The following is a 20,630-nucleotide window of genomic DNA, read 5'->3' on the forward strand; positions in this document are numbered from 1 at the left end:
TGACCACTCCTTCTCAAGACTCAACTTTGTAGGTCTTTCTTCTCTTGCCTGCCTTGTAAACACTGGCATTCCACAAGGCTCATTATTTGAGGTTTTTCCCCTGTATTATTTTACACATGCTTCCCAGGTTATTTTGTTTATTTCCTTAATTTTAATTACCACCTATCATGCTACTGGCTCCCAAATCTGTATCTTCAGTGAAGATGATTCTCCTGAGCTCCAGCCTCTTGCTAGTCTAAGTATGGGCCACAAATTGGCAGCCTTTAGTATTGCCTGGGAGTTTGTTAGGAATGCAGATTCTCAGGTTCCCCCAAGACCTGAACCAGAATCTCCATTTTAATAAGATCCCTGGGTATTTTGTATGCAGATTAAAGTTGAGAAGTCATAGGCTGGACCCCATTGCAGACTCTTTAATAGACATCTTTAATTAGATGCTCCATAGGCAGAGCAGTCCCCATCCCCTACTCTTCTTGGTTAAAGGTAACACAATTACTCAGTCATCTACACAAGAAATCTAGATCACTCCTTCCTTATCATTTATATCAAACTGGTTACCATTCCTACCTATTCTAGCTATTAAATGGCTCTTGAATTTATTCCCTCGTCTATGCTCATCACCACAGCTTTCACCTCCTTTAGGATAGATTATTATCACAGTAAAGGTCCTAACAGATTTCTCTGTCAACATTCTGGCCCCCAACACTCACCGATTTATCTGCCAACTATTGCCAGAATCATATTCCTAAAATGCAAATCTGATCATGTTACCTCTTCCTGGCTAAAGATTCCTTCAGTGATTCTTTACTCTTTAAAACCAAGGTTCTTAACCAGGGATCCACACATGGGCTGTAGGAGATCCTTAGACTTTCTGAAACTATAAGGAAAAATTTGTGTATGTACATTTTTCTAGGGACAGTGTTATACAGCTTTCATCAGATTTTCAGAGGGGTCCATGACCAAAATAGGTCAAGAACCACTGACCTGAAGGATCAAGTCCAAGCTGTTCAGCTTGACAAACAGGACCCTTCATACCTCTCCCACCTCACCTCCAGCAACTTGCCTATAGGAGCCCTTGGTTTCAGCTTTAATTATAGACTTGGAAGTGCCCTCAGCTTTCACGCCTCTGTGCCTCTGCACATGCTGTTCCTGGAATAACCCCAAGGTCACATACACAACTAGTAAGTGGTGCAGTCCACTCCTTCTGGACACCCCACTACCTTGTGCCTAACTCTAGCATACACCGACCATATTATGCCTCTATTGTAACAGCTTCCCACTTTGTTCCAAGCAGTTTTTATTATAAAAAGTTTTATTAATAAAAGTAATATAATCATATTAGAGAAAATATAGGAAAATATATGAAACAGAGAAAAGGTGCATGTATATATCTATGTGTGTATATACCCACATATACATATAGTATATATATAGTGTGTGTGTATGTGTATACATATATATATATATATATATATATATATATATATATATATATATGTATATATCATACTATCATCATGGTCACAAAGTCACTGGTATCATTTTGTTGTATTTCCTTCTAGAAATTCTTTTCATATGCAGATATTTTTTACATATCTCTAATCAGAGTGAATATATGATGTTGTAGCTACCTGCCCTTTAAAAGCAAAGCCAACGATATACGATATGCATTTTTTCTTGTTATGCAGTTGCCCTAACCACCATTTTTAATAGTTATATAATAGCCCATCAAGTGGATATGTTGCAGTATACTACGTAACCATCCCACTGTTGTTGAATATTTAGGTCTCCTTCCCTCCTTTTTTCTTGGCTATTATACGTGAAAGAGAAATTACCATCTTCATATACACAGCTTTTCCATATTTTGGATTGGCTTATTTCCTTAGATTACCAAGAGTAATAGATGTATGAGTTAAGATCTTTCTTCCTTTGGTTCAAATTTGGTAGAAGTAAAATATATACATGTATATATAATGTTTCAATTTTTCTTCCTCTTAATTATTAGTGATACTAGATATTTTTTCATGTTTGTTTACTATTTGTTTCCTCTTTTGTAAATTGTCTGTTCATGTCTTTTACTCATTTATCTGAATATTAGTGTTTTAAAAAATCAGTTAGAATACTTAATGATTTTAACCCTTTGTTAATATTTGCTGTAACTATTTTTTTGCCTCTTTTTATTTTGGTAAAATTTTAGCTGCAAAAGTTAGAAAAAATCTCATTACAGAAAATTTGAAAACTAGAGAAACACATTTAAAAACATCATTTTAATTCTGTCACCCTAACATAACCACTATTATCATTCCCACTAATTTAAAAAAAAAAATGCATGTATTTTACAAAGTTGTAACTGCAGTGTGCAAACAATTTTAAAACCTGCTTTTTTATTAACCCAGAAGTATTTTTCTGAAATGCCCCATAGTCTTCATAATCATCATTTAAAATAATAGCATAATATTCCATGGAATGGATTCACCCTTTCCTTATTGCTAGATATTCATGTTATGTCTAATTTTTTAAAATAAATAACACTGGTAAATATCTTCAGGTAAATAGTTTCTTTTCCATATTTTGAATTATTTTCTTAGGAAACATTCTCAGAAGTAGATTACTAGATAAAAGGGCATTAATACATGCTGGTTACCAAACTGTTTTCTTAAGGGGTTGACCCAAACCACACTATTACTAGCAAACTGAGTACCATTCTTTTTCAGTTCTATTAAAGATAAGCTTAAAAAGAGGCTACCTACTTATTTGCATTTCTTTGATTAGTAGTGATGAACATTGTCCCATGTTTTCCAGTTGTGCTTAAAACTCCTTTGTAAATTATCTATTCATGTTCTTTGCCCATATTTCTTCTTATACATCATACTGTATGAATGTCTGAGAAAATGCAAACCTGTCACATTTTGTCATATTTATGTCAAATATGCCTTTCTAGTCTGTGTTTAGATTTTATTTTTGAAATGGCCATAAAAGTTATTTTGGTTTTAAAATTTTATACAAATATGTTGATCTTTCCCTTTGTTTGTTTTTCTTCTATTCTTTCCTAAGCTTAGAAAACTATTCCCCTTTAGAAGCCTGATGAATATTCATTCATTCTAGGTTTTTTTTTTCCTAATTTGCTTTTTTATATTTAACTCTTCAATCCAGCTGCCACTTATTTTAGTTTATTACAGGAGATGAGGGTATAAATGCTACAAGCTGTCACAACATCATTTACTGAACAATCCTTTCCAATCACTTGCAACACATCCTTTATAACTGATTGAATTCTTATATGCAACAGTCTCTTTGGGGAGTGTACTATAACATCATTTGGCTAATCTTGTACCAGTGGTACCAGTGTTTTCATTATCATAGTTTTGTACGTTTAATATCGAATAGCATTAGTCTCTCATTACTCTTCTTTTGCAGAATTTTCTTTGAAAATCACTCTTCTTTGGCTTTCAGATGCAATTATTTGCTGTCTTACCTCTAACAGATAAACTTCTTGAGGGTAGAATTGGTTTATTTCCTTAGAATATTGCTGAGAATAATAGTACTGGGTCAACAGGTACAAACATTTTCCCCACTCTTAACATTTATTTCCAAAGTTTTCAAAAAGAGTGTGCCAATTTCACTGTAATCCTGGCAGCACCTGGATATTTTAAAATAAAAGATTTTTTTTCAAAATTGGTAGGGGAAACATGTACCATACTTCAATTTCTGTATCTCTGCTTATTAGTGATGATAAAAATATGCTTGACACTATGTAGGTGCTTAATCAATGCATGTTGAATGAATAAATGGCATGTATGAACCTGTACATGTATTTGGGGATGCAGGGGTTTAAACAGATATTGTGGTTATAAAAGATAAGTGCCCGCTAGATGTAAGTTTGTGGGCTAAATGCCTGTAGTCCATCTGCAGAGAGGTTCTAGATGCGCCAAGAACCCCTTGGAATTTGGACCTGAATTGGGGCAATCCCTAGAGACTCTTGGTAATTTATATTTACCACAGGCATGTCTGTTTCCAGGTAGGATCAGCTGCAAGCTGTCTGAAACAGTTAAGATAATGGCATGTGGGTATGCCCACACCTGCATACAGCCCAGAGGCAGCCATAATTGGCTGGAGATAGAGTGTGTTTCCTTTGGCAGCAAAACAGTAATAAGAAGTGGCAGGTACCTGGGTATTCCACTGCAAACTGACCCAGGCCCTAGGAGGCCTTAAGTGGTGAATTTAAATACATAAGCTGCTCCAGTGTCACATGCAGAAACTAGAGCTGACTTGTAGGACTGGGCATTTCCCATGAAACCACACTACTTTTCTTTTCAACTTGCTAAGCATGAGAAGGCATAGAAGTCCTTGGTTCAGAGAAGCTTGGTTTTGTCCCTTTTATCTATAGCTTGAAGCAGACAGGGTCATTTTTTCCTCCTAGAGATCACTGTCTTGATTTTGAATTTTTTTAATAGAGCAAAAACTAACAAAAGGCAGGTTGTTTCTCTTTGCTTTTAAGGCCATGTAAAACTCATTACTAAACACAGCTTCTCTATGCTCCATCACCTCAGTTGTAGATTCTAGTAGTAAACTTACTCAAGGATTTCCTTGGTCATGAAATCTATCCATCTGATGAAAAGAATTCCATATTATTACCTTAATCTGCATATGCTGAAATTGTGCTCAAGATTTTATTCTGAAAAATAAAGTGCTGTTTTCTCTAGACTCAAGAGCACTAGAGTATCAAGGTCATGGCAGATAGTATGAACAACTGGTGTGTGAATGATGCATTGGCAGTTCCTACCACTGCTGCTTTATTACACTCAAATAGCACATTGATAAATTCAGTTTTTAAACTCCTTCTCCTCTGGAGGGGGGGATAAATTAGGAGTTCGGGGTTAACAGATACACACTACTATATATAGAATAGGTAAACAACAAGGACCTACTATATAGCACAGGGAACTATACTCAGCATCTTGTAAAAACCTATAATGGAAAAGAATCTGAAAAGTATAACTGAATCACTTTGCTGTACAGCTGAAACTAACACAACTTTGCAAATTAACTATACTTCAATAAAAATAAATAAATAAATAAATAAAATCCTTCTCCTCCAACATGTACTACAGCCATCTTAAGCAAGATACTAAATGATGAATAAGGCTCAGCAGTCCCTGTCAGACAGAGTATAGCTGTTTGAAATGTTAACATCAAACTCCAAAAGGACTTTTCCTGTAACTCTAAGTAGCACCCAACAGCTGTTTCACAAGCCCTTTCTCCTTAGGGTAACACCTAACTCTCAGTTGCCACTTTGCTGCTTAGAGATGGCAGCATAAGCCTCCTTTTTAAAAAATTTATTTATTTTATTTATTTATTTTTGGCTGCATTGGGTCTTCGTTGCTGCGCACGGGCTTTCTCTAGTTGCGGCGAGTGGGGGCTACTCTTCGTTGCGTTGCGCGGGCTTCTCATTGCAGTGGTTTCTCTTGTTGCGGAGCATGGGCTCTAGGCACGCAGGCTTCAGTAGTTGTGGCACATGGGCTCAGTAGTTGTGGCGCGTGGGCTTAGTTGCTCCGCGGCATGTGGGATCTTCCCGGACCAGGGCTTGAACCCGTGTCCCCTGCATTGGCAGGTGGACTTTTAACCACTGCGCCACCAGGGAAGCCCTAAGCCTCCTTTTTGATTCTTCAGCCTTTTGTTTTAAATCTGTTCTCATCAATTCTCCATCTATTCAAAAATCTGTTTGCCACTCCTTTCAAGAACTAGCTCTAAAATTCACCTCTTCCAAGACTTCCATGATTAATTGCTCCCTATTGCTAAATCTCTTCAGCTCATACATATATTCATTTGGTACCAAAATTGATGTTGCTCCCTAATTATTCTAGTTTTAATAATGTTTCTAGAGTATAAGTTCCTTGAAGACAGGGGAATTTCCAGAAAGCTTAAAAGGAATTTAGAGATTGTCTAGCTATCTAGATTAATATCCTTTGCTCTGCCCATTTTCCTGATGAAGAGACTGAGACCGAGAGAGGTTAATCTGTCCAAGTCAGTCAGCCAAGTTTGTAGAAAAACTAGGCATAAAGCCCAGGTGCCCTGACTTTCAATAGTACACTTTCCACTATATTATGTCATCTTTTATTTTACTTGTATCTCTTCAGAAGGCGTAGTAAAGTGTCATACACACACACACACACACACCACATCTCTCAATAACTGCCAATACAATAAACATAAGAGTTTACATAAATAAGAAACTGACTCAAGGAAAGAGATAGAAAGCAGAAAGGTCATTTTCTTACTTCTTTGCATGATGCCACCCTCCGGACCAGTTGATCGCTACTTTGCACATTCCATCAATCAGGCACTGGGCAGCTGTGATTGTAGCCCCTCCTACAGCTGCTGCATAGTCAAATATTCCTTCAGTGGCTGGGCAGTCATAACCTTCAGGCAAACATCAGAAGAGCTTGTTAAAAGATAAGCTGGAAAAAGAGGGGTGTGATATTATGATTTATAATAAGGAATATACAGTTAACCCTTGAACAACATGGGTTTGAACAGCGCAGGCCTATTTACAGGTGGATTTTTTTTTCAGCAGTAAATACTACAGTATTACACCATTAGTGGTAGGTTGAATCCGCGGATGCGCAACTGCAGATGTGGAGGGCTAACTATAAGTTATACTCAGGTTTTCGACTGCACGGAGGGTGGGTGCCCCTAACCCATGCGCTGTTTAAGGATCAACTGTATTTCTTCCCAGTTTGTGGCACAGAGTTCCTAAAATTCTTGGAATTCCTAAATGATGAGTTATAGATGTGTCTTGGTCATATTAATGAGGTAACTTGTGGACCACATCTAAGGATGGGGGTTGGTTGCCAGTAGGATTATGAGGGTCGGAACTATCAGTTCCACCCCCCTGACCTCCTGTGTGAGGCGAGAGGAACTGGTGATTGAGTTTGTAAAAAATGAATAAACAGAAACTTCAATTAAATAGTCAGGAGACCAGAAGGGGGAGCTCTCACACTCGGAAAGATAACCAAGTTTAACAAGAAGAAAGACTTCTCTTCTTTCCTGGCAAGGACTCAATCAATGAAAAGCCATGGACTCTTTTTTTTTTTTTTTTTTTTTAAAACCATAGCTCTCCCAAGTTCCTTTCCCTCTCTGTAAAAGTGTTCTCCTTCCCTTGCCATGGCTTGCCATGGTTGCAGACCCTAAATTGCAATTCTCTGCTGATCCCAAACAAACCCATCTTTGATGGAGAAATATCTGGCAGCCTACTTGTTTAGGTCAACAAGTTTAATCACCAATTGGCCAATGACTTAATCATTCATGCCTATGTAATGAAGCCTCCATAAAAACCCCAAAGGAGAGGGTTTGGAGAGCTTCTGGGTTGGTGAACACGTAGAGATTTGGGGAGAGTGGCACACCTGGAGAGGGCATGGAAACTCCACGCCCTTTCCCCATACCTTGCCTTTATGCACCTCTTCCATCTGGCTGTTCCTGAGTTATATCCTTTAATGATTAACTGGTAATCTAGTGAACATATGGGTTTCCTGGGTTCTGTGAGCCGCTCTAGCAAATTAATTAAATCCAAGGAGGGGGTCATGGGAATTTCTGATTTATAGAGAGTTGGACAGAAGTACAGGTAACAACATGGACTTGTGCTTGGCATTCTGAGTTGGTGAGGTTGCTAGAACCTCCAATTTGCAGCCTGTCAGCCAGAGCACAGGTAACAGCTTGGGTTTGCAATTGATGTCTGACGTGGAGAGAAGTCTTGTGGGACTGAGCACTTCACCTGTGGAATCTGATGCTCTCTCTGGGTAGAGAGTGTCAGAACTGAGTTGAATTGTAGGACACCAAGCTGGTGTCCTGAGCATTGTTTGGTGGTGTGGGGGGAAATTCCCCCCTCCACACATTGGAATTGGGTCCAGTACCCTATTAGGAGGAGTAGGTTGAGGTATGACAACAACATACCCTACCAGAAAGCTATTGTGCTAACGTCAGCTCCAAATGAGAGCTAAACGCCTTTAATGTCGGGGAAGGAATTCTTTAGTATTAAAGCTAGAAAGACTAAACCTTGAAGATTAGTCACATCCTATAGATGGAGAAACTGAGGACTGAGAGGTGATATGTCATATCTGTGATGACACAGAGCCAGGTCTGGGACCCCCTGGTGTCTTAAGCCCGCACCCCCGCCCTACACACACCTCCAGTCCAATGTTCTTCTACTAAATCATGCTGTTTCTCTAGACTATCCTATTGGCCACTTATGGTTTTTAAAAATGCAGCTGTTTAATGAGAGATAAGGTATCAAACTTAGCAAGAACATAAATATACACTGAAGTTAAAATATAAGGTCACAGGACAGTTAAATCAGTGTACATACAGCCAGACCCAATCTGGGCACTGCTATTAGGGCGCCAAGCAACTGAAAGGTTTTCCTCCATTTGATCCAGCATTAATTTTGCTCAACTCATATGGGAGTGTGGTTAAACAAAGAAATTAATATTGTGGTTAACACATTAGTTGTTAATTTAAAAGTATTAAAGACCATCATGCAAGTTACAAAAGATTAAGTAGTTATGATCTATAGATGGAGGTCATCTATCTCCCGTCATTGCCTAGTAATGACTTTACCTAGTCCATATTCTATGGAGTCTGGATGATCATCATCTCCTTCTTGGCTGACCTCCTGGAGATGCTGCAGATAGGCATCGGTGTGGAAAGTGGCCATCTCCTCCATGGAGGCCACTTTGGGCTTAACTATCCTAATAATAACAGGGAACAAAGAAAGGTGAGTGAGTCAGATCCAGAGTATGCCAGAACCTGGAAGCAGGAGCCAGTAGTTGGAGCAAAAATACAACTTCCAGCTTCTGGTTCCAGGAGGCTGAGGCAATAAACACGTTCTGTTCCTCCACTGCAATACAGTCTTCATTTCCTCACATCTACGTGGTGACTCCATTAAAAAGGGGTGAGAGGATAGATATCTCCCTTGAGTTTATAGGCAGGTTAAAAAAAAAGAGTTATTATATTTAAGTTAAATAATCAGGTATTAGACAAATTTTGCTCTGTGAGTTACAACTTTCATGACAAACCAGTAGGAAGAGATATTTTCATTTGAATCAGTTTTCCTAACTGGGCAAATACAATCCTTTCAACTATATTTTTACTTTAATAGGCAGCTGTATTGTCGTGAATTTTGAATTTGGAGTCAGAGAACTGGCTTCCCGTCCTAATTACCAGCTCTATAACCTCAGATAAGCTGACTGTTCTGTAGTTCAGTTTCCTCATCTGTAAAGTGGGGATATCTTATGGGACTTAGGTGAAGATTAAATGATAACATACATAAAAATGCTTTGTGGATAACTGTCATTATTATTATTAAAGGATAAAACAATAGGCAACCAAAAAATGTGAAAGTTTCTATAATTGGTCCCTCACATCTGCCTCTGAGAGGAAGGAGAGAAGAACAAATAGGCTGGAACTGGGCTTTGCTCAGAAGCTCTCAACCCACTGTTCACAAGAAGTGAAAACAGGAGTGACGGAGAGAATACAGGGTGCTAAGCTAACAACAGGACTTAACCACCTCTAACTTCTAGCTGCCTAGTCCCCATATCCTCTTCCTGACTCTGCCACTGCCACTACTGCTCTCGAGCCCTCACCACTCAAAGGGTGGTCTATGGACCAGCATCACCTGGGAGCTTGTTAGAAAGGCAGAATTTCAGCCTCCCCTCAGACCTACTGAATCAGAATTTGTACTTCAGTGCTCACTTCAGCAGCACATATACTAAAATTGGAATGATACAGAGATTAGCAAGGCCCCTATGCAAGGATGACACTCAAATTTGTGAAACATTCCATATATTTTGGATTGGGAGTTTGGGCTTAGCAGATGCAAACTATTATATAGAAAATGGAGAGACAACAAGGTCCTTTGTATAGCACAGGGAACTATATTCAATATCCTGTGATAAACCATAATGGAAAAGAATATGAAAAAGAATATATATATATCTAAATCACTTTGCTGTACACCAGAAACTAAGCAAGATTGTAAATCAACTATACAATTAAAAAAAAAAGAATTTGTGTTTTAACAAGGTGATTCATTTGCACATTCAAGTTTAAAAAGCAGGACCCAGGCCACAGGGAGGCATTAGTGTTTTTTTTGCTTGCTGAAGGGGAACATGCCCATGAGTTTCTCCTCAATTAATATGGTTATACAGGCTACTACCATCACCAAACAAGCTCAGCCTCAAAAAGTAAATATATATAGCCAAGATCCAAGGAGTCTTGCTTCTTCTTCAAGAAAACATGTCTACACCCTCAGAAGTGATAACTCTGCCCATTACAATAAAAATTTTACAGTTTCTTGTACCATGTTTCCCAGCCCTAATTGCTCCCTCTTTTAATACCCTTCCTCTTCCTTAACAAATCCTTACTGAAAGCCTCCCTACTTAACAGCAAGGAAATTAGACAGTTTTGCTTTGCTTTGATTTCTTGTTTGTCAAAGTAATTTTTTGAACTGTTAAATAACTTTAATGGAAAGCATGTAGTTTTTCTGTTTACCAAACATATGGGTTAAAAAACAGTTGAAAAACATTCATAAAGAAGATATTCAATAAATGATTTCGTTAATAATAAGGATAAAATTTACACTACCTTCTGGGAGATAAATGAAGCATATCACACTAGCCATCATAGACAGATGCTCACCCAATTGGCCAGAAAATGTCACAAATAATCCTACAAGTGTCAGGGTTATAATATTTACTCTTATAATGGCAAACAGCAAGTTCATTTTTTTGTTTTGTTTTAAAGAAGCACTTAGCTCTGTGCTGAGTTATGGCCTTGGTTCCAGGAGTTTCCTTTGGTCTTGACTGTCTCCAGGCTCATCATTAAAGTTTAGTGGTGGTAATGGTGTATCTAAAAGTCTTAAGTTGAACCCATACTCTCAGATCTGGCTTAGGAAAGACAAAAAACAAACAACCCCAAAACCAGAACACCTCCTAGCTGAACATCTTTTTTTCTATCAGATAGGTTTTAGTACCCAAATGTACTCACCCCGAAACCTCCACAAAACACCTATCCCTAGGATACTTCCCTCCCAGCAATAAAGTCCTATTTCTTAACTGCTTCATGCACTTTTTTCGAGTTTTCTTAATTCTTCAAGAGCTTTTATTAGGTTACAGGCAGATTACCAACACTGTGAATCACAAAAAACTTTTAAAAAAGGACCATTCTCTCCCTAATTAGCCCCACTGTGAAGCAGGAAGTTAAGGCTATGAACACCTGGGTTCAGGGCTCTGTTCAAGCACAACTTACCTCATTTGCTTATGCAGTGCATATGCTTCAATCAAGGAATGTACCATACTGGCCTAAAAACATCAGCAAAAAAGGAAGAAAAAAAAGGCAGAAAATAGTCTCAAATATTTAATTCAGAGAAATCCCATCGACTTCATCATCCTGAACAAAGGAACTAACTTTTAACTCCCCTCCCTTCTTTTTACTTAACAGTTACACAGCACTTTAGACGATACAAAGTATCTAAATCGCTAAGGAGAAAGCTATCGGGCCTTACGGAGGTGGTGGAACACTTTTCTCCTGCAGCTTCCCCTCGCTTCTTTTTACTTAACAGTTTAACTCCCCTCCCTTCTTTTTACTTAACAGTTACAAAGCACTTTAGACGATACAAAGTATCTAAATCGCTAAGGAGAAAGCTATCGGGCCTTACGGAGGTGGTGGAACACTTTTCTCCTGCAGCTTCTTCTCCACTTCGGGGATCCCCGACAGTAGAGACACCATCCCCTCCATGCCATCCCCTCCCCCGCACCTCCACCCCACCCCCACCTGTCCATTGGACGCCCCGCTGCGCTCTCAGGAAACTCTCTAAGGGAACACTTCCTCCATCACCTGGTACAGCCGCCCAAATTTCTGCTGAAGATTTCCCCCAGCCCTGTATCCTCTTCGCTTCCTAATGCCCTCCCGTCCACCGGCCCCCCACCCACACCCCCAAAACCCACGGTCTTTCATCCCAACCTTTCTTACCCGTTTGGGGACTTTGGCCAGGGAGTCGCACATGCTAACATACTCGGGACTGTAAATGTAAACCGGGGGCAGCGACTGCCCACCGTCCGCCGGTTCCTCCGGCTCCTCCATCTTCCACTTACAGCCGTTCCGGAGCCACCGTCCGGATCCGGCTTTTTTCGGACTCAGCCCGGGCTCCGGTTCCTGCTCCTCTGATCGGCCGCAGCGGTGCTCCCTGGTCAACATTCCCTCCTAGTTTCGAGATCGCCGGTGACACTGTCCCTGCTCCCCATCCAATTGAAGGAATGCATGGGCCTTCTCAGGCCAGAACCCCTACATTTAGTGACTACAGTTCAAAAACGGAGGTCGGCAGATATAAAAGCCCAAATAACTGCCAATTAGGATCGATATTTTATAGCACAAATAAGCACAGTCAAAACTAACCATTGTTGCCCTACGGAGCCATTTGAGATGAAGTCAGACCAGCTTCAGAGCATGCTGGGAGATGTAGTTTCGAGGGATTTGAGTAGCGGAAGGAAGAGTCGGGGCTAATTACTAAAATAGCCGCGAATTTCAGTTTTAGCGCTAAAAAAAAAAAAAAAGGATCAGCGTCAACGCTTTATGAATTGTCTCAATCTGCAAACACACCCATATAAATATCTAAAGACAGACACAATGTGGCCACTAAGAGCCCAGCACCACCCAACACATCAGACGGGCTCTTTTTGGTGGGGGATTAATTAATGGTACAAACTGTTTGAAAAGTTTACACAGTCAATTCTGTGCCGCAACTTAGTTCACTGCTTTTCATCATTAACTATCCATGTCCATATAAGAGTTAACAATCTCAATAATTTACTCTGGCAAAGCTGGTACCACTTTCCCAAGATGCTGGCTGGTACTCTGTAAATTGCTTCATAGATTCCAGTCAAGCAATGATGTCAAATCACTCCTTGAAAATTCACTTGGAGTTAAGTGTGTAAGCAGATACTTTCAGTGATGTTTGGAAACTGCTGCTCTTCTTCCTTCCCTCCTTTTTTTCTCTGCAGCTATACAAGGGTTAGGGAAATATTTTAGGTTTAGTGTGAGGGTTCACATTAAAGAGTATCCTGGAACAGTTTTAGAATTACCATCAGTATTTCCAGGTTCCTGGGGGCCCCCTATGATTTGATGCAAACTAGCCAATGCCCAAGGCCCCAACTCTCACATCAAAATGAATTGACCTCTCAGACAATCCAACATTCTAGTTTGCTTTTTTCCCCCTACTCTTTAAACAGTTATGGAGTATTGTGATATGCACTTGGATATACTATCTCATTTCATCCTTGCAACAGTCCTATAAAGGAGGTTGTAATACACCCATTTTACAGATGCAGTTTAGAGAAAATAACTGTTCAAAGTCACACACACAAGCAGAAAAGCAGGAATTCAAAACCAGGTCTGCCTGACACTGAAGTTTTTGAACATTCCCTTTACTATATAAACTTGATTCCTCCAGGATGACTCTGTGTTAAATCTAACTTTGTTCAACCCTCCATTTAGTATCCCCTCAATACTTAGTATTCTGGATTTTTTTTTTCTCCTGTGATGTGTTTCTTTAGCTAGAATGTAAGCTCTCATGCTTCTTTTGCATCTTCCCATAGCAACTAGCTCAAAGTTCTGCCATCATTCAATCATTCATCAAACTTTATCTGACATCAACTAAGTGTACAGTACAGCTGAGGATTCAATCCTCAAGATGAATTACAGTCTGATCTCTGCTCTCAGGGAATTTGCATTCTTGTAGATGAGACGGATACACAAGAAGCAGAGTCAGATAATGAATGTAGGATGCTTGTTTAATAACCAAGCATTAAGTACTTAATAACTGGTACTTAGTAAATGGCAACTAGGGTTCTTATTCAGTGACATCTGAGAGGGTCCTAGTGGATAGATGGGATTTTACCTGGTGAAGAAGGGAGCCAGGGGAGGGCATGCTGACTAGAATCAACAGCATAAGCAAAAACAAAAAGGAGAACATTTCTAGGCTAGTTTAGTTGAAGGGGCTGGCTCATGAAGTGTTTTGAATACTAGACTAAAGAGAATAGACTTCATCCTGTGGGAAATGGGGAGACATTTAAACAGAAATCTTAAAAGATTTCTACAGTAGTAGTGTGTAGGGAAGATTAGCTGTTGAAAGACTACAGGCAGTGAGAGTGCTGCAATGGATCAGATAAGAAATAATGATCATTTATGATTTTGTTTTGTTTTTTTGTTCTTCTTTTTTTCTTTTGGCTGTGCCGCGTGGCATGCGGGATCCTGACCAGGGTTAGAACTCGTGCCCCCTGCAGTGGAAGCATGGAGTCCTAACCACTGGACCGCCAGGGAATTCCAAAGCGATGATGATGTAAACTAGGGAGGGTAGGGGCAATGGAAACAGAGAGGGAGAAACAATGCACAGGGTAGGTTCAACAGGACTTCCTTACTACTAGTACTTGAATATTGGTGAGAGCAGATGGAGAAGAGTTATTGAAAATTCTTAAAGTCTGTTTGAAGAGAAGGCCAGCAGTATCAATATAAGGAAGAGGGAAATGAGAAGGAAGAACTCAGACGGTAGGGCAGGTGCTTAACCCAGTTTATTTCCCCACATAGATAAGAGATAGCTAAAGTCACAACAGTGGTTGAGATAGTCAAGGGAACATGGCTGTCTCTGCTGCGATGTCTAATCATCATATCTAACTTAACATTTTCAAACCAAACTCCTGATCTTCCTATCCAAGTCTTTGCCACCCCTTCCCCATCTTTCATAGCTCAGTAGAGATACCAACGTCTATCCAGTTGCCTAAGCCAGAAACCTGGGAGTTATTTGTATTCCCTCCTTTTCTCTCACTCCCAAATCTAATCCATCAATTTCCATTGGTTTCACCTCCAAGATGTGTCTTAACTACCTCCACTTCTCTCCTCTGCACTGCCGCCACCCCAGTCCTGGCACTGTCATCTCTCACTTGGACTTCCTGCAACACCTAGCTGGCTTCTACTTCCACTCTTGTTGACTTACAATCCATTCTTTTTGTAGCCGCAGAGTGAGCTTCTTAAAAAATGTAAATCAGATCATGTCACTTTTTAAAACCTGCCCCACGCCATGGTGAGAATCTTTGAGCTAGGAAGAAGAGAGTGATTTGGAGGAATGCCGTTTGTGGGAGTTGGGAGAGAAAGATGCCAAAAAGGAGACAAAAAAGGAATAGTTGGGTGAGAACTAGTACAGCTTCACAGAAATCAAGGGATGAGAGGGTTACAAGAAGGGAGAGGTAGTAACAATGTCATGTATTGCAAAAGGGTCAGAAACCCCTTTTGCCATTAGGGGTTCACTGGTGCTCTATGAAAAACACACGAGGCAAGGGAGGAAGCCAGATTGCAAGGGGTTAATGAGTGAAGCCAATGCTGTCAAGTGTAACTTCCTTTTTGAAGAAATTTGATTGTGAAAGGAAGGCATTATTATAGTATATCAACCTAGGGGGATGTCAGAGCCCAGGAATATTTTTTAGAATAAGAGAGAAATGCACATGTTTACAGAGGGGAAGGAGTCTATGGGGCTGTAGGAGTTGACTAAAAGGTGAGATCATGACAAGTTGGCAATATAAGGAGGAAACAGGACTTGTCAAGGGCTTTCATGGATAGACAGTGGAGGAAGAGGGCAGGATACAGACTGGCCAACTGAGACTCTAAAGTCTGGACTCTGTTTGATGTGAAAATTGATTTTTCCATGTGTTCTTTCAGTTCTAGCAACAGGTAGCTGAACACTTCAACATGGGGAGCATTGCTTTTAAACTGGAAACAGTATCCTCATTTGGCACACAATGTGGCAAGATGATTCAACTATGGAAAAAGATAAATTGTTGCACAAGGATCTGCAACAGCAAATCCCACAGGGAGGCTGCACACTTATTCATGATTAAGATAGAGCACAAACCATGCCACAGGTCCCAACCTCAACTTTCCACAAGCTTAATACCCATATGATCCTTAACTTGGGAAGAAAACCTTTCTCAAAGCACCAGATTTGCAGTCAGAGGACTTGAAGTCAGAGGAAATAGGTTGAATCTTGGCTCCAAAGTTTACTAGTGTGGTGACCCTGGACAAGTTCCTGGCCTCACTTTCCTTAGCCATTTTTGCTAAAGGTAGTTTTTGAACCAGCAAGGTCAGGATGGGCTATGCCACTTCTTTTGATGATCTCCTCTGCCTTCACTTGCTGGCAGAAGCAGGCAGAACGGAAAGCAAACACATTAAGAAGTCACCACCCCTCTGGCCACCTTCTTTGTGCATTTTACAATATGCCCACTGATATCTCAACTGTAGTGAACCAATTGACCCTTGTTTTCACATCACTTCCTAATGTCTTTTCCTTGGAGAGTGTCATTGTTGAGAATGTGAACTCTATAGAGTCAAACTGCTTGGGCTCAGATCCCAGCTCTACCACTTTCTGGCTGTCTGATTTTCAACAATTTGCTTATAATGCTTAGCGCCTCAGTTCCCTCATATGGAAGATGGGGATTACAACAGTAACTAACTCACATGGTGACTGTGAAAACAGAATAAGATGGTCCATACCAAGTGCCTGTATAACAATGTCTGGCATTTGGTAAGCACTCAAATATTGATTATCATTTGTTTTAAGAGCTATTATGCCAAATATTCCTTAATTTGGGGGAAAGTCTCCACCCCATTGTTATCCTCACTCACATACCGCTACTGCAAAAGTACTGTTACTGGTTTGAGAACAGGTCCTTTGCTTTTAGGCCTAGCCTTAAAAGAAATCAGACTTCTGCTAAATAGAGGGTGACCATACCATTCAAACTGGGACACTTTTGAGTGACAGAGAGTGCTATTAATAATTATGCCAGGACAACAGGCATAAACGGGGACTGTCCTGGGCAAACCAAGACCTAAGGTCACTCAAGTTTAATAGGAAATGAAGACTAAATGTGGAAGACACTATATTTATCTCCATTGCATTAGTACAGGTACTAGGTATTTGGTAAGTAGAAAAGGGTCAGAGTAAGAATAACTTTGGACCCATCAGCTGCATAAAATTCTCAGAATGTAGTATAACCTAATGAACCAGGATGGTACTGCAGAGATTGTTCATCCTTGCTGGATAAACCCTCTCTTGTTACACAAAAGGCTAATGAGTAGCAGAACAAGATTCTGCCGAATATTTATAACACTTAGGAGAACGAACTGTTTTTAGGTACCCTCCAGTTGTGCAGGAGCACCACCTGCACACAATTATAATGCTGACCAAAAATTAGTCTTATTCATTCATCAGAACAGGTTCCCGACAGATGTCAATAAGCTAGTTTGAATTCAGTGAGCCTAGTTTGAGCAGTCATGCACTTGAATGATAAAACTGCATTTCTTTACATATATTACATACCATATTATATAATGTATAATATATGATTTATGTATTAATATTATTCTACTTTGACCCAATTATGAGCTTTGACTGTACTGCATAATTAGAGTATGTAAAATAGAGCCATGAAATAAACTCCAATCACAGAAACACATATAAAGTTTTGCACATTGGCACCAGACATGATTTAATTGGAAATTCTAATTTTTTATTCTATTTTCAAAACATAAGTGCTTAAAAAGTGTCCAATGTTGTTTTTTTAGTACCACATGCTTAAAATGAACAAAATATGAATCAAGTTTTCTAAACAGTTGCTTTAAAAGTGAAGTAGCTGTGTATGGGAAGCATAGTGATAGATAACTTCATAAACCCAGAGAAATGTAGCCATCAGGGTCAGTTCAGGTAAATCTGTGTGGGAGGGAGTGGTGGCTTTCAACTGTGCCACTCCAGATGTACTCTCTGTGGCTGGGGTACATTTGCAGCTAGTGAAAAGATAGTTTCAGAACAGGGTATAAATTTTCTTTATACGTGACCAGAAAATCACGTAATCAGAAAGCTACTTACTGTGTGTTTCCATTTCCTATAAAAGAGGTACTGAAAAGTCTGGCCATCCTTTCTATGTTTCCACTATCTGTTTTCTATCACCCTACTATGCTCATTTATTCATGTGTACTCATAATATTGTCACTGGTTCTGTTACAATTATTTAGAGAGTCCCGCTTCCCCATTCTTGGAGAAAAACCTGAAAAAATCTGAAGGAAAATAGGGGATTGAAGTAGGAAGTTATCTGAGTGCAAACAGGGAAATTAGTAGAGTCTTGACAGGAAAAGGAAAATGTTATGGACTGAATGTTCGCATCCCTCCAAAATTCATATCTTGAAGCCTTAATCCCCAATGTGAAGGTATTTGGAGGTGGGAGCCTTTGGGAGGTAATCAGGTAGAGTCCCCATGGTAGGATTAGTGCCCTGAGAAAAAGAGGAAGAGCCGAGAGCTGACTCTCTCTGTGCCATGTGAGGATACAGCAAGAAGGCAGCTATCTACAAACCAGAAAGAGGGCCCTCACCAGACACTGAATCTGCTGGTACTTTGATCTTATATCTCTCAGCCTTCAGAACTGTGAGAAATAAATGTTTGCTCTTTAAGCCACCCTGTCTATGGTATTTTGTTATAGTGGCCTGGAACTGACTAAGACAGAAAGTTAGGAGAAGCATTCTTCACTGGGCTACCTAAACATGAGACTAGGAAAGAGGACTCAAGGAATTCTCCACTATCTTTTGCGTGTCAGCCTAAGGCCATAGTCACACCCCTCTCCCACACACAACACTCATATTTACATACTTAACTCAGTATGTCAAATGTAGATAAAGATAGATATACAGACATGTCAAAACTACTTAACATTCAGAAAAATTCCCACGTATGCTTAGACACACATACAAATGCAGGTGTTTACAAGAGACAGATACATGCCTGCAGATATCAAGATATACATAGATATGAACACTAGAATCAGGAAGTAAAAATGTAAGTGAATGAGTTTAAAAGTAGATAGGAGGGCAGGGAGTTAGAGGGGATGGATGCTATAGAGAGTGAATAGGTGAGTGAGACAGAGACCAGGTGAGCACAAAGAAAGAGTGCTCAGTAAAGCAGCTATAGACTGGACTGCTATATTCCTGTTCGCCAAAGACAGAGGCTTTGATTATCCTCTGTGTTGTGTGCTGGCCCACTCTTCAGAGCCATGGATTAGTGTACAAGGCTCTCTTCAGGGCACTAACCCATCTCTAATTCCTTCTCTGTTCCCTAGGTGTAAGACTCTACCCAGACATCTTCTCTTCTGCCCCCCTCCTTTCTGGAATTGGGCTCCTGGCTCCATTTCTCTGGGTTATTCTGCATTTTCTACTACAAATACATCTTTGAGTACCAGCAATCTTCATAAAATGTGATTTTAAGTGTTAATACTGAAATCCTTAAATATACACACTGCACTTGCATTTTTTTGATATTTCACCAAAGGGAGAGTAAGAATTATGTGTGCCGATATAGAGAAGGCAAAAGCAGAGACAGTAAGTTCTGCACAGAAAGGAGTTCATCATTCAGTGTGAGGCAGCATGTGAGTAAAGAAGAAAACTATGATCTGGTACTCTTTTCCCAAGAAAAGGCACTTAGGATAGATATTTCCAATTTATAGCAGCATAAAGTCCAACAATTTAGGGTTTACTCACTTGAAATAATGTTCCAAAGCACCCACCACTCATTCACACAATGAACCAAACATAAGAAAAATCAAACTTTAGGAATAAGTTATTATTAACACCTGCTCCCCAAACAGGAGTTAGAAAACTAAGTTTGTAACAGATCTAGAGAATAAAAACACATGCAAACTTTTATGAACCATGAAAGAATTAAGGCCCGCACTGAAAAGCCTGGGTGAGCAGATGCCTCCAGGCAAGGGTTCACATCTTCTACACCAGTTAGTTTATCAGAAAAGTTCGCTCTTCTTGGGAGGGATGGGTTGGAAAGGGGCACGGTTGGGAGTGATCAGGCCATCACATTTCAGTTCCATGCACAATGAGGCAGGAGCCAGCTGTCAAAAGGCTCCCAGCAGCCAGGGCCTAGAGGCCTCACTGCATGGCACAGATGCTGTGAGGCAGGAACTCCTGCACGTAGGTGGCAGCTGCCTTGGAGAGGTAGGTCATGGTGCCAAACCTGCCACTGGGTGCACTGTCATACAGAAGAGTACAGATGCCAGATGCAGGATCCTTTGCCAACATGGTATCATCTGCGCCGAGGGTTTTCTGTTTGGTTTTTAAGGGTGGGAGAACACAGGGGAAAGGAAAAATTACTAATCCTACTAATTAAAGTCCTGATTAGAATAACTCAGAGCCTCCTCCCCATCACCAACTAGTTGGATCTTAGGCTGTTTAGACAGGAAGGGATCAGGGTTATGCACAAAATGGTGACTATGAGTTTCTATATATGCATTTTTCACTAGAGCCTAAAATCACATGAAATTATTTTTAAAGCATTAATTGTTTCGAATTTTTGAAAGTTAAATATAATAGGTAATTAGAGTTGTGTTTGTTAAAGAGTCAAATGTTAATACTTACAAATCACCCTAGAGGGACTTTGGTCTGAATCCTTCTAGTACCACTGATTTCAGCATGTATTATTTTATCTTGCATTTCATCATTATTTCTATCTAAGTCGACTTAATTCAAATAGACCTCAAGCTTTC

The 20,630-nt window shown here is 39.9% G+C and overlaps 2 protein-coding genes across 14 annotated transcripts in view; both read right to left on the reverse strand.

The window, feature by feature from the left end:
- The window catches only part of HDAC8 (histone deacetylase 8), a 243,685-nt gene extending 226,228 nt beyond the window's left edge, over window positions 1-17,457 (reverse strand). For all 9 annotated transcript variants that reach the window (XR_014258681.1, XR_014258682.1, XM_082446014.1 and 6 more), the window contains exons 1-4: window positions 12,022-17,457; window positions 11,299-11,351; window positions 8,611-8,741; window positions 6,276-6,417 (exon numbers count right to left, since the gene is read on the reverse strand). Coding sequence is in view for 7 of the 9 variants with exons in the window: in XM_082446014.1 (XP_082302140.1) it covers window positions 6,276-6,417; window positions 8,611-8,741; window positions 11,299-11,351; window positions 12,022-12,246 (551 nt within the window). In the remaining 2 variants the exon portion in view is untranslated. The remainder of the gene's footprint in view (window positions 1-6,275; window positions 6,418-8,610; window positions 8,742-11,298; window positions 11,352-12,021) is intronic.
- A 124-nt stretch (window positions 17,458-17,581) lies between these two features.
- PHKA1 (phosphorylase kinase regulatory subunit alpha 1) overlaps window positions 17,582-20,630 on the reverse strand; it is a 141,290-nt gene continuing 138,241 nt past the window's right edge. For all 5 annotated transcript variants that reach the window (XM_082445964.1, XM_082445962.1, XM_082445961.1 and 2 more), the window contains one exon: window positions 17,582-20,190. In XM_082445964.1, coding sequence (XP_082302090.1) covers window positions 20,017-20,190 — 174 coding nt within the window. In that variant the 3' untranslated portion in view covers window positions 17,582-20,016. The remainder of the gene's footprint in view (window positions 20,191-20,630) is intronic.

Source organism: Balaenoptera physalus (genome assembly GCF_965194825.1).
Source record: "Balaenoptera physalus genome assembly, chromosome: X".
Lineage (NCBI taxonomy): Eukaryota > Metazoa > Chordata > Mammalia > Artiodactyla > Balaenopteridae > Balaenoptera > Balaenoptera physalus.